At 45.0% G+C, this 14009-nt stretch overlaps 1 protein-coding gene across 7 annotated transcripts in view; it reads right to left on the bottom strand.

Moving 5' to 3' along the window:
- Positions 1–14009, bottom strand: part of ERMARD (ER membrane associated RNA degradation) — a 169240-nt gene that overhangs the window by 5386 nt on the left and 149845 nt on the right. For 6 of the 7 annotated variants that reach the window (XM_073627881.1, XM_073627876.1, XM_073627877.1 and 3 more), the window contains one exon: positions 12890–13108. In XM_073627881.1, coding sequence (XP_073483982.1) covers positions 12890–13108 — 219 coding nt within the window. Of the gene's footprint in view, positions 1–12889; positions 13109–14009 lie in introns of those variants that run through there. The other variant, XM_073627882.1, reaches the window with a different exon arrangement.

The raw sequence follows: 14009 nt of genomic DNA on the forward strand, positions 1-14009 counted from the left end.
TATCTTTGAAATGTGTTTTTTTCTTTTTTTACCCAAATCTTTCAATACATTACAAAGAACAGAGAAGTGTTTCTAAACCCAATAAATTAATATTTTCAGATCTTGATCTTTAAAGGTGACCATACACTGCAAGCAGTTAGATCTTAAATAAATTAGATTTAGTGCAAGAGCCTGTTTGATTTCCTATAATTTGAATTGTTGAAGTGCGTCTTCCTATTACCAATTTTGCTTAAATATCAAGTTGTACAGAGACTGGCCAATCAGATTGCATAGTGCATGACCATCTTAAGTGCCAAATTTGGAATGTAGATGTGACATGACCCACTTGTATTTTCCAAATGATATTTCTTGGGCTTTGTTCAAGGCAAATGAAAAACCACCTTTCTTCAAGACATGCTAGAGTGATCAGGAATCTTCAAACTACGGCTCTCCAGCTGTTGCGGAACTACACATCTCATGAGGCATTGTAAAACTCTGACATTCACAGACATGACTAGGCATGATGGGAATTGTAGTTCCTGAACAACTGGAGGGCTGTAGTTTGAAGACCCCTGTGATAGACCATTATTATGCCTCCAGAATTGGGGGTGTGGCATCTACCTAACTTCTCTCTGCTGGTGGACACAAGAACCTATATATATATATATATATATATATATATATATATATATATATATATATATATATATATACACACACACACACACACGCAATATACATTGGCCCGGAAGTGAATCTGTACACAGGAAGTAGGTGTGTGTTTTGAGGCCAAATCATTTGGACATACACACATGACCCACACAAATACCACCCCATGTAAAAATAACTTAAAAATGATCTTAATTTGCAAATAAGGATCATCTCTTCCTCAGAGAACAGTGAGTGGGGCATGGTGGTGGGAAGAAATTAGCAACAGTACAAGCAACTTCCTGGAGGGGCGTGATGTCATTCCTGTGTGCTGGCCACCGCTTCCGGGAACCAGATATGCACTACGGGTACATACCTCTGCGCACACAGCAGTTGCGCATCTCACATACACAGCGTTCACGCATCTAGATGCAGGAACCCAATTTTTTTTTCCTAATTAATATTAAAGCAGATGCAGATTTCCAGGACTGGACTAACAAATATTTCTAGTGAAAGGCAACTTGTGTTTTCTATTAAACAAGGTCTAAATGGGCCATTGGCATCACAGTTGAACTTAGGAATGTGTGTTTGCAAAGTTAAACTAAAAGAAATCCTTTCTTATTTTTGCTTGGGGATAGAGTGCAGAGGGATTAGAAGTCTTGTCAGTTTTCGGGGATGTCTGCACCCCTGATAGGGTGAAGACACCTCCCAAATGTTACCAGTTTCTCCTCCAATTTATTCACTTCATGTCACATAGCCAAACATGAAGTGAGAGTAAAACTACCAATGTCTTTCCTTGGGGACACACAGGTCAATCTAAATAGTTTCCCCATTAGGAAACACACTCTAGCAATTTGGTGTGTATACCCCAAATTATTAGGTATCTTGGACTTTGGGGTTTATTTACTAAAGGCAAATCCACTTTGCACTACAAGTGCACTTGGAAGTGCAGTTGCTGGAGATCCGAGTGGGACATGCAAGCAAAATAAAAAAAAAACAGTATCTTTGTTTCCACATGATTGGATGATAAAATCACCAGTGCTTCCCCTCATATTTACAGTACACTTGTATTGCAAAGTGGATTTGCCTTTAATAAACCCCAAAATACCTAATAATTTGGGGTGTACACACCAAAGTGCTAGAGTGCAATTTGCTTAATGGGGACACTAGTTAGATTGACCTATGTGTCCCCAAAGAAAGACATTGGTAGGGTTTTACCCTCACTTGCGGTCACATAGCCAAACAGGACATGAAGCCAATTTTCAGAAAAGGGACACAAAGCCCAACCTAAAAAAGACAAGCAGGGGTTCTAACACTCACTTGGTTTCCCTCAAATGCCCACAATTAGAATAGGATTGTCTTGAGCTCAATTTTAGCTCAGTGCTCTAAATCAGTGGTTCTCAACCCTGTCCTCAATTCCCCCCAACAGGCCATGTTTGCAGGTTTTCCTTCATCTTGCACAGGTGCTTTAAATCAGAGTCAATAGCTTGGTATTTTGGATAGCTATTTTAGCTAAGATAAATTCCCAAAACATGTCCTGTGTAAGGATGAGCTCCGGAAGTCGGCACTGCGCTAATCACAGGCAGTGAGACATTGTCCCGATGCGTGGCTGCAGAGATCGGGAAATGTCTCACTGCCTGTGATTAGCGCAGCGCAGTACCGACTTCCTAGCAGGCTCTGCACATGAGCTGTGCAAACACGCCAGAGCTCATCCTTAGTCCTGTCGGGGGTACTTGAGGACAAAGGCTGAGAACTACTGCGCTAAACTGGAAAAATGAATACTTACCTCTCTGTAATTTTCCCTTCTTGGTGCCTATCCATGGCAGCATACGCACAATCCATGCATATGCTACCATGAAGGCACCAGGAAAGTAGCTTTTAGACAAATCACACATTTTTTTGTTTTTCCATGCCAATCAGCCTAGTTAAGCTGCAGCTGGGAAATCTGTTGCATGAAAATTGTTTAGGGGGGAGTGTAAAATGCATTACTTGGATTGAGCATGCATCTGCAAAACAAATTATTAACAAAACACATAAAACGTAAAAATTTGCTACAAATTTTATTGGTCAACAAAACAGGAGCAAGGAAAGGAAAAAACACATGCATGTTAATTTGAGACACTAACAGAATATGGTTTTGAGGTCTGACCATTTTGCAGAGGAAATTAACAGGAGTTAAAAGGACTGCGCCCACAAACGAACAGTCTCTTAAGGATTTAAAATATTTAGACTACTTTCAGACTGGGGTGTTGTGGGCGTCGGCGGTAAAGCGGCGCTATATTTAGCGCCGCTTTACTGTCGTTTGAGCGGCGCTATTCGGCTGCTAGCGGGGCGGTTTTAACCCCCGCTAGTGGCCGAAAAAGGGTTAGAACTGCCCGCAGCGGCTCTGCCCCATTGTTTTGAATGGGAAGGGGTGCTTTAAAAGCGGTGAATACACCGCTCCTATAGCGCTGCAAAGATGCGGCTTGCAGGACTTTTTTTCCTGTCCTGCAAGCACACAGCTCCAGTGTGAAAGCACTTTTACAGGAGCTATTTTTAGTGCTGTAGCACCTGTAAAGCACCTCAGTGTGAAAGTAGCCTTAGTAGTCACAACAGCTTGAGGAAGATTTTGCAAAACAATGCAGCACAGACAATTAAATCAAAGTGAAACTAACAACCTACAAACGACACACATTGACAACATCAAAAATATTTCAGGGAAAATATCCCCCCCCCCCCCACACACACACACACACACACACACACACAAAAAAAATAAATAAAGTGACAAAAAGTAAAAAATACTTGCTCTAAAACACATCTGTTTTGCAAAGACATACACAAAATATAAAGAGAAAATACATGTGTTGCAAACTCTATAAGGACACCCAAATGTACTCTCTTGACACACACATCAAGCAATCTGGCCTCTTTTCAGGGCAAGGTAAAGAATGCTATCTGCAGGCTTTATATAACATAGGTTTGTGTGCTGAGGCAATTGAAAACACGTGCATAGTCCATGAAAAACAAAATGCAAGTTCACCCAGTGTGTAGAGATTACTTCAAAGTGGGTACACCTGTTAAGGATGTCCTTAAATTACTAACCCAAAAACACACTCTCTAAGCATGCCCAGAAAAATCCAAGTGCTGTTCACACACAAAAAGGACAAAAAAAAACAAAGTCCCTGAGCTTGCCCAGACCTACCCAAATGCATTTCACACACCAAAGCCACGGCAAAAAAACAAAGTTCCTGAGCTTGCCCAGACCATCCCAAATGCATTTCACACACCAAAGCCACAGCAAAAAAACAAAGTCCCTGAGCATGTCCAGACCAACCCAAATGCAGCTAGCACAAAATAAGCACATTATCCAGCCAGCTACAAAATTAGAGATGGGACAAACACCCCCCTGGTCCGGGGAGCAAACAAAGAGCCTAACATGGGCAAAAGTTATACAACAAATACCATTGCAATCTGTTAATTTTGCTAGTCCCCACTTGGCAGGCTTATATTCCAGTTATTGGCCCTAAAATGGGTATGGGGGCCAAGGTCCCACCCTGAGGGACATATATCAATGTCACCAATTTGGACAACCCCAAAAACGAAACAAGGAGAAGTGCCTTTAAAAATGCAAAATTGCTTAAAAGCTAGTAACTTGGGGGGGCTTACTCTGCCTGTAAAAGTAGTGCATCTGTAGCATGTACCGTATATACTCGAGTAAAAGCCGAGTTTTTCAGCACATTTTTTTGTGCTGAAAGTGCCCCCCTCGGCTTATACTCGAGTCAAGCACTTTTCTGGTGCAAAGAATGACATTTTCCGAACCGACTTTGGGGCCCCGTATCTCGGGACCACTTGGTGCTAGGAACCCCAAATTTGGTGGGCAAGCCCATTGGAATTTGAAACTTACTAGCACTACAACATATCCAAAGCTGGGGTTCCTAGCACCAAGTGGCCCCGAAATATGGGGCCCCAAAGTCGGTTTGGAAAATGTCATTCTCTGCTGCAGAAAAGTGCTTGACATTTGCTGAACCGACTTTGGGGCCCCGTATCTCGGGGTCACTTGGTTGTAGTGCTAGTTCCACTGGGTTTGCACACCAAATTTGGGGTCCCTAGCACCAACTGGCCTCGAGATACAGGGCCCCAAATTTGGTCAACTGTGTCCATCTGCAGCAATGTCATTTCAGGACCCTTTGGGTCCAGAGACTCCAAATTTTGGCTGCAGCTAGGGGGCATCTAGGAACCCTTAACTGCCGAGTTTGAAGTTCGGAGGACCAATGGCTGCAAATGGGCACAGTGAGACTGCAAATGGGCATTGTTGACCCTCTTTTCCACTTACAGTAGCTGCGCATTTCTCACCCTAGGCTTATACTCGAGTCAATACGTTTTCCCAGTTTTTTGTGGTAAAATTAGGTGCCTCGGCTTATATTTGGGTCGGCTTATACTTGAGTATATATGGTATCCAAAATGCTGCTTCAAAGATGTACGGCTTTAGAGAAAACTTACAAATCTACATTGCAGCTGCAAGGTTTTAACCCAAAAAGAAAATAGCCTGCCCCCCCCCCCCCCCAATACATACAAGGCCATTTGGGTCTGATAAGGCTTAAAATGAGAACCCCCACATGAAAAATACCACCCCAAACTAAAAACATATTGTACCCCTCCCACATACTAACAAACCCCTAGCCAAACACACAGCAAGCCAGCCCATGAAAGGGGGTGGATGCTTGGCGGCAGGAAGGGTTCGGGCAGCCCAAAAGTCAACCATCTTGTTCCCATATTCAGGGGCACAAGGGCCTCTTCCACACAACCCTAGGCTGGGGTTGTGGGGGGCTGCAGACAGGGGGCTTTACAGAATGTGGAAAGCCCCTTTAAACTAGTGGGTGCAAGGTGCTTTATGGTTGGTGTCACAGACCTAGCCAGAACAGAGGCTGTTGGAGAGGACTGTATGCAAGCCTGTTGCCTTTTGATTATGGGCCCTGGATTTTCAATGGATTCATTCTGTTGGGACACATCCTGTGAGGAGATGCTGGTGTCATCAAAATGTGTTTATGTTAATTGAATGAGCTAATGACATTGTCCTCTATACAATGTAGGAGACGGGACGACTGCTATAACTGTGTGAAGCTCGGTGACCACAAGTCTGGGCGAAAGGTCATGTCTCAGTCACCTAGGCTGTATAAAGGATTAGATAATTAGCTCATGTTAATTAGGTTACGTTTGTATTGTTAGAGTAATCTTCTCCTGTGTATATAAGACTGTATTCTGGTTCTGAATAAAGTCAGTCCATGTTAGCAGTGAAGCAAGTGTCGCCTTGTTTTCTGCTCAGAGAGGTTGGAATATCTGATATCTGTATACAGACTGGGAGGAAGTGGTATATGACTGAAGCACTCAAGCGGAGTGTGGGACGTTCCGTGACATTGGTGGCAAGCAGCGGGAAAGCTTCCTGCAGTCTGGGACATCCAAACTTTCATCTGGATCCAAGGTCCAGATAGCAGGAGAGGAGAGGTACAGATACCAGGAGAGGAGAGGTACAGATACCAGCCGCCATGGATGAGGAATTCAGAAGGAGGTTGCGAGAGATGCAGATACAGCACAGAGGTCCAGTATCGGAGCAGGTCCTGCTGGGATGGTGTGATTCTATTCGCTGCAAACTCTGGAAGGAAGCGCTAGCCCGTGAGCAGCGACACCAGGGAAAAGTTCTCCCCTCCATCGAGGAAAGGTACTGGTCGCAGTACGGACTGCGGGTGCGGTTTTTGGGAGAAAAACCACACAAGAAGCAGACAGCTGAATTAAGCAGGCTGGTCTGGGCAGAGATAAAGCTGGATGAGAGCTACAGAGCCCTCCGGTGGCATGTATCCCAAGCATGTCCCTGGATAGCGGATGACAGCCCAATGGAAGGCTTAAGCTACGGCGGCTTGGGACTGTTGTTTGTGAAGCTGACAGGGGACCCTAACTTTGGGAGTGATTTGGAGCGGCGGGTGGACGAAATCATGGATTTCAGAGAAGGGCTACTGAACATTTCGGAAGTGCACTGGGCACAGGAAGATTTGGAGTTTCTGGCCGTTCAGGAATGGGAGCTAGAGATCGCCTACAGACGGCTGCTAGACATTGCTCAGTGCCAGGGCTGGGCTCCCTTTGCCTGGGACTATCAGGAAATACCAGCTGACAACCCTGAAATCCTGGCTGAAGAGTCGGCAATGTGGCAGAGCAATAGTGTGCTTTGCCAAACTGCCCCCACAGCTATGGAGGCGGGGGTCTTATGGCGGATGCAGCAAGTGCTGACTGACCTTGATGATCCTGTTTCTGCATGGGATGATCTTGGATGGAGGAATGTGCCTGTCCAGCAGCATGCCAGAGAATCTGCAGTGGAAAATCTGGAGATTGCCATCCCCAAATCTGAAGTGCTGACAACAGGGCAGAGCTCTGCTAACCTCTGCCCAGCACTGATAACATCTTCTGGGTTCCATGGACAGGAGATGGTGAACCTCCATCCCCAGACACCAGTTGCAGAGACAGGGGATTTGATAGACTTTTCTGCTGAGGAAGAACCATCGGGTGAGCCCCCAGCAGAAGAGTTGGGATTAGGGCCAAACTTCATTGCGCTCTGCTCAGCACTGATGGCATCTTCTGAGTTCCACGGACAGGAGATGGTGAACCTCTATCCACAGACACCAGTTATAGAGGTAGGGGATTTAATAGACTTTTCTGCTGAGGAAGAACAACCTGATGAGCCTCCAGCAGAAGAGCTGCTATTGGGGCCAAACTTCACTGTGCTCTGCCCAGCACCAACAGCAGTATCTGTGGAGTTACAGGGAACTTCCCCAGTTGAAGCACCGGCAACCGGGCAGAGTGCTACCAACCTCTGGCCATCACCTGCAACAACTACAGAGTTCCAGGGAGGTGGGGCAGTCGGCCTCCCTCCCCAACAGGTAGCCAGAGCAGATGGTGTGGGGTTTCCAGCAGAAGGGCTGGCAACAGGGCCGAGGACTGCTGGACTCTGCCCTCAACTAACAGAGGATGGATTTCCTGTGAAGGTGGATGGGACTTCAGTCTCCACCTGTATACCCCAGGGATGCTGGGCAGTGGGCCCTGATCCCCAACAGCATGACAGAGTGAGCCCAGTCCCCCTGTCTTCTCTCCAGCGGCAGAAAGGATTCCAGGGAGAAGAGCCCGTCCAGGCCTCTCACCAGCGGCAGATATGTTCTCTGAGAGAGGCAGAGGATGGCTGGGTGAGTAATACTCTGTTTGGAACAATTTGTTTGGGGTACTGTGTAGGTACAGGCAGTAGAGGACTGGAACTATGGACTAACTTCGAAGTCAACCCGTCTGGGGTCTCCTCCTGTGTTAGTCTCCTGCCGAAAGGGGAGAAATGTCACAGACCTAGCCAGAACAGAGGCTGTTGGAGAGGACTGTATGCAAGGCTGTTGCCTTTTGATTATGGGCCCTGGATTTTCAATGGATTCATTCTGTTGGGACACATCCTGTGAGGAGATGCTGGTGTCATCAAAATGTGTTTATGTTAATTGAACGAGCTAATGACATTGTCCGCTATACAATGTAGGAGACGGGATGACTGCTATAACTGTGTGAAGCTCGGTGACCACAAGTCTGGGCGAAAGGTCATGTCTCAGTCACCTAGGCTGTATAAAGGATTAGATAATTAGCTCATGTTAATTAGGTTACGTTTGTATTGTTAGAGTAATCTTCTCCTGTGTATATAAGACTGTATTCTGGTTCTGAATAAAGTCAGTCCATGTTAGCAGTGAAGCAAGTGTCGCCTTGTTTTCTGCTCAGAGAGGTTGGAATATCTGATATCTGTATACAGACTGGGAGGAAGTGGTATATGACGGAAGCACTCAAGCGGAGTGTGGGACGTTCCGTGACAGTTGGTATTGGGCTGAGCCCAACATGCCCCAAAGGCAGCCAGCTATGTTATGTGCATGTGGCCTTGTATGGTTCAGGAGGGGGTTCTGCGATCGCTCTTGTCGCCCCTTTCCTACTGGCCCTGTTGTATGCTCTATAAAAGGATGTGGTTTGGATTGGTAAAGGCAGCTCACAGCCTTTTGAGAATGGAGTGGAGTGTGGAGTTCCCCTTTAAAAGTAAAGTTAGCCCATGGAACTCCAAGGGATTAGAGGTGAGAGACAAGAGCATTGGAGAATGGAGTGTGGAGTTCCCTTTTAAATGCAAAAGCTGGCCTATGGAAATCCAAGGGATTAGATGGAGAGACAAGAGCATTGGAGAATGGAGTGTGGAGTTCCCCTTTAAAAGCAAAAGCTAGACCAAGGAAATCCTATGCATTAGAGGGGAAAGGTTAAATGCCCTTTTAGGAGGAGCAAGAGGAGCGAGTCTTTTTACATACTTTTAACAAGGTGCATGTCACATGTGTGCAAATCTCCATAATAAAATACATAAAGGTGAACCAGCATAAAAAAAAAAAAAATGTCAAGATTAGAGGTGCGCCCGTTCAACCCATGCAATTGCATTTACGTTGCTTAACATTCATATTCATGCTAAGATTTTGGTGGCACAGTGAATAAACTCATGTGAACGAGCGCAAGAGCCGCTTGCACATGCGCACTGCTTACATTGATCTCACTCAGTTCTAAACGTACACAGCAGGCTTTCTCTGAAAAAATTATATACTGTATTTATCGGTGTATAACACGCACTTTTTTCCCCCCTTAAAATCAGGTGGAAATCGTGGGTGCGTGTTATACGCCGATCCCCCGCTGATTGTGAGTGGAGGATCGAGCCGCCGAGATACACAGCCGAGTGTACTCGGCTCGGCTCACAGTCACGCCCAGTCCTGCCCTATGATGGAGATAACACAGGGACTGGGCGTGACTGTGAGCGGACCCGAGCTGAGTACACTACAGACTACGAGAGGACCCAAGAGCCGCCGAGAGGACCCCGAGTGCCGCCGAGAGAACCCCGAGTGCCGCCGAGGGGACCCGAGAGCCGCCGAGAGGACCCGGCGCCATTTTTAAACTACAATGAAAAGGCTGCAGTGACAAGTCTGCACTGACAAAGCTACACTGCAATGTTGCACTGACAAGGCTACACTGACAAGGCTGCAAATGACACTGACAAGGCTGCTGATGGACACTGATAAGGCTGCATTGATGGGCATTTAAATGTAAGTTTTTTCCTTAAACTTCCCTCCTAAAAGTTTTTTCCCCTAAAATTCCCTCCTAAACTTGGGGTGCGTGTTATACGCCAATACGGTATATATAACTTGGGCAGCTGTTACTAAACTTCCTCACATCACCCCATAATATTGGCACCTTCATCTTCTGTCAATATTGAATTGGAGATGCCGTGTGCCATGTCCATAGTGGCGCACAGATTGCATTATCCCGTGCGCCGAGATTGCTATAGTAAATGGGGGATTCGAGCTCTGTTACCAGCGCATCATTTTGTAAATATGCGTTGCGCCTCGCGGTGCACCTCTACTGATGGCGAACGGCTTTCGTAAATCACCCCCAATGCACAGCAAGTCAAATTTAACCTCTAAACCAGGGGTAGGCAACCTTAACCATGGAGCCGCTTTTTGAGATTTGTTATTTACAAGTTAAAAACTGTTTTTTCTGCTAGAAAATTACTTAGAACCCCCAAACATTATACATTTTTTCTGACACCCTAGAGAATAAAACGGCGGTCATTGCAATACTTTCTGTCAGACCGTATTTGCTCAGCAGTCTTACAAGCGCACTTTTTTTTGGAAAAAATACACTTTTTTTTTAATTAAAAAATAAGATAATAGTAAAGTTAGCCCAATTTTTTTTTATATTGTGAAAGATAATGTTACGCCGAGTAAATTAATACCCAACATGTCATGCTTCAAATTTGCACCCGCTCGTGGAATGGCGACAAACTTTTACCCTTAAAAATCTCCATAGGCGACGTTTAAAAAATTCTACAGGTCGCATGTTTTGAGTTACAGAGGAGGTCTAGGGCTAGAATTATTGCTCTTGCTCTACCGATCTCGGCGATACCTCACATGTGTGGCTTGTTTTCATATGCGGGCGCTACTCACGTATGTGTTTGCTTCTGCACGCAAGCTCGGCGGGACGGGGCGCGCTTAAAATTTTTTTTTTTATTATTTATTTTACCTTTTATTTTTTATATTTACACTGTTTTTTTTTTTTTTTTAAATTCTGTCACTTTTATTCCTATTACAAGGAATGTAAACATCCCTTGTAATAGAAAAAAAAGCATGACAGGACCTCTTAAATATGAGATCTGGGGTCAAAAAGACCTCAGATCTCATTCTTACACTAAAATGCAATAATAAAAAAAAAAAATGTCATTAAAAAAAAAAAAATGGCCCTTTAAGAGCTATGGGCGGAAGTGACATTTTGACATTGCTATCGCCCTGCAATGGTATGGAGACGGGTGGGGGCCATCTTCCCCATACTCTTCTCCATACCCAGCATGTGAAAGGATCCGATTGCCTCCGCCGCTGCCAACGGCTCCGGTAATCCGAATCCTCCGCAGAGACCACTTTTATCTGAAAGAGGAGCACCGGACGAAGAAGAGGATACCGGGGCTATGGCAGCTAGCTGCTGCCATAACAATAAACAAGTTAAGACGTATATCGGCGTGCGGTGGTCCGTAAGTGGTTAAAGAGGTGGAGATCTACCTGAACAACATGGGAGAAATCAAAGATCATCAGGAACAGTGTCGCCTCCTTACACCTGATTTAAACCTTTAATTGCCATACTACCTTGTAGCAATTGTGTGCATTGCACGGCACTCATGGATTTAAATCAGGTGGTGAGGAGGCAACATATTGCCTCCACACCACCTGTCAAACACACTCAAATCACTTTTCAGGGGAGCGGCAGTGTCTGCTGCACTTGAGAATGAACCCTTACTGTTCTGAGCCCCCTATAAGGCTACTTTCACACTGATGCACTGCGGTTAACCCACACCACAGGTGCAGCGCCGTGCATCGGCAACTTTCCTGGGATAGCTGTGCTTTGCCATAGACTTCTACTATAGCCTGCAAGTGTGGTGCACTTTCTGAAAGCGCACCAAAACTCCCTGCATTCAGAAGTTTTGGTGCACTTTCAGATAGTGCAGCACACTTGCAGGATATAATGGAAGTCTATGGCTATGTGCAGCAAGCCCACAGGAAAGCTGCAGTTACACTGCACTGCACCTGCGGTGTGGGTAAACTGCAGTGCATCAGTGTTAAATCAGCCTTATACCAATATGCCCAGTGTATTGCTTTACACTGACCTGAAGATCTCTTCTTTCCTGCTGCTGCCGCCACTCTGGAGACCGCTAGCTGGGATAAGAGGTGGAGTGCAGTTGGTATCACTTTGCATGGGACAGGAGCCAGCACTACAGAGGAGGCATCGGCTTATGTGGCTCTTGATCCCTACTACAGCTTCAACTTTACAAGTAGTCCCTCTGCATTGCACTCTGTTTGATGCCCAGACCGCGATCTACCAGTCACCTGTCCATGATCTACTGGTTGCTGACCCCCGCTCTTAACTGTCATCTAGACTATTCCATTGAAATTAATCTTCTGATTAGTGTTTAACCACTTGCCCACCGTCAAATGACGGCTGGGCAGTGCGGCTCTCGTTCCAGGTAGATGCCATATGACTGCTTCCCACATCGACCACTCTCATGTCGCCGTGTTGCTAGGACACGGCGCAACCCTGATCTGTGTAAAGAGCCGCGGTTCTTTAACCATGTGATTGGCTGTGTCCAATCACAGCCGGTCACATGTAAACACGGAGATGCCGGTAATCAGCGCTCCTCGCCTCACACTGACAGTGTGTGAGGAGAGGAGAGTCGATCAGCAGCTTCTCCTCACAGGGAACCATCAGTGGTGGGCACTTAATTGATTTTCAGTACCCTGATTACAATTAAGTGCCCACCAGTGCCAGCAATAATTGCCCATCACTGCCAGCAATCAGTGACAACCAGTGCCCACAATTGCCAGCAATCAGTGCCCAGTCAGTGCTGGCTATCAGTGATGCCCATCAGTGCCGCCTATCTGTGCCCACCAGCACGGTCTATCTGTACCACATATCAGTGCCACCTATCAGTGCCCATAAGTGCGGCATATTCATGCCTCCTCATCAGTGAAGGAGAAAAATTACTTATTTACAAAATTTACAGACAGAAACTAAGAAAAACTTTTTTTTTTTTCAAAATGTTTGGTCTTTTTTTTTTTTTTTTTTAGGAAAAAATAAAAAACCCAAGAGTGATTAAATACCACCAAAAGAAAGCTCTATTCACAGTTCATATAATACATTCACTAACCTACTCAAAAGTCGAATATAATTCTGCCTTTGACGGGACCGCAATGTTTTGTTTTCCCACTGTTCGTGTCTCAGCTTTAAGGTGGAAATAATATTATTTGACGCTAGGTGGCACTTTGCGGTGACTCTGCGCAGAATGCTCACTACTTCCATCACCGATCGATGACAATACAGGTTTGAAAAATGTTTGCTACAATGCTCTTCCATGAAAGTAAACCACCTGTAATAAAAAAACAAAGTATTTCAATTACATACACTGCAAAGTACTCACCCTCTAATGTAAGTAAAGTCTATTCTTGGTAAATCTGTCCCTTTTGATATTGGCCTAAAGCGTTACAGATTTTTTTTTTAAGTTTAAAAACATATATATATATTTCTATATAACCCTTAATGAAAGTGTCACTAAACCCAGGACCCTGCATTCACTACATCTGGTCTCCCACAGTACAATTAATTATTTTAGTAAATATAAACTGCTAAATACCTTTTTTCATCAGCAGTATATAGCAGTCTTGTGACTTCTATCACTGTCTGGTTAAAGCTTGTGGGAGGAGTTTTCATTCTATTCTGACTGTCCTATGAGGCTGCTGGACCCCGAACCCTCTGTCTGGACAGTGTTGACTGGCCCTGTGCCCATCACATGCATCCTCCAAAGAAAAAAAACAAACGCTCTAGCAATACACACCAAACTGAACATGTGCAGAGTGACTCCAAAGGCTTTGTACTATCAGGAGATGGATTGGGGACAGTGGAAGAAAGGGGAGGGGGGAATCAGGGAAGACAGGACCAAACAGCCTTTTTACACAATGCAGAGGATTAACCCCTTAGGTTCCACTGTGAGTATAACAAGCATGCTTTATTGCATATACAGACTGATTTTACTGTTGTGGGTTTGGTAACACTTTAACAATGACCAGGTCTAATTGGGTAATTCACTCTATCATTACGAAGAATGAATCATATTCATAAACGCTTCCACACACCTGCGCAGTAGAAAGAGGACCTGACCAGGACGTTTCCCTTGCAAAGATTGAGTGAGGATCCAGGCTGTTAGATTTTCTATGAGGAAAATCATATTTTCATCATTTCCCTAGTTGAGCCTTGGAAGTTGTTTTCAATTA

Source organism: Aquarana catesbeiana, linkage group LG04 (genome assembly GCF_042186555.1).
Source record: "Aquarana catesbeiana isolate 2022-GZ linkage group LG04, ASM4218655v1, whole genome shotgun sequence".
Classification (NCBI taxonomy): domain Eukaryota; kingdom Metazoa; phylum Chordata; class Amphibia; order Anura; family Ranidae; genus Aquarana; species Aquarana catesbeiana.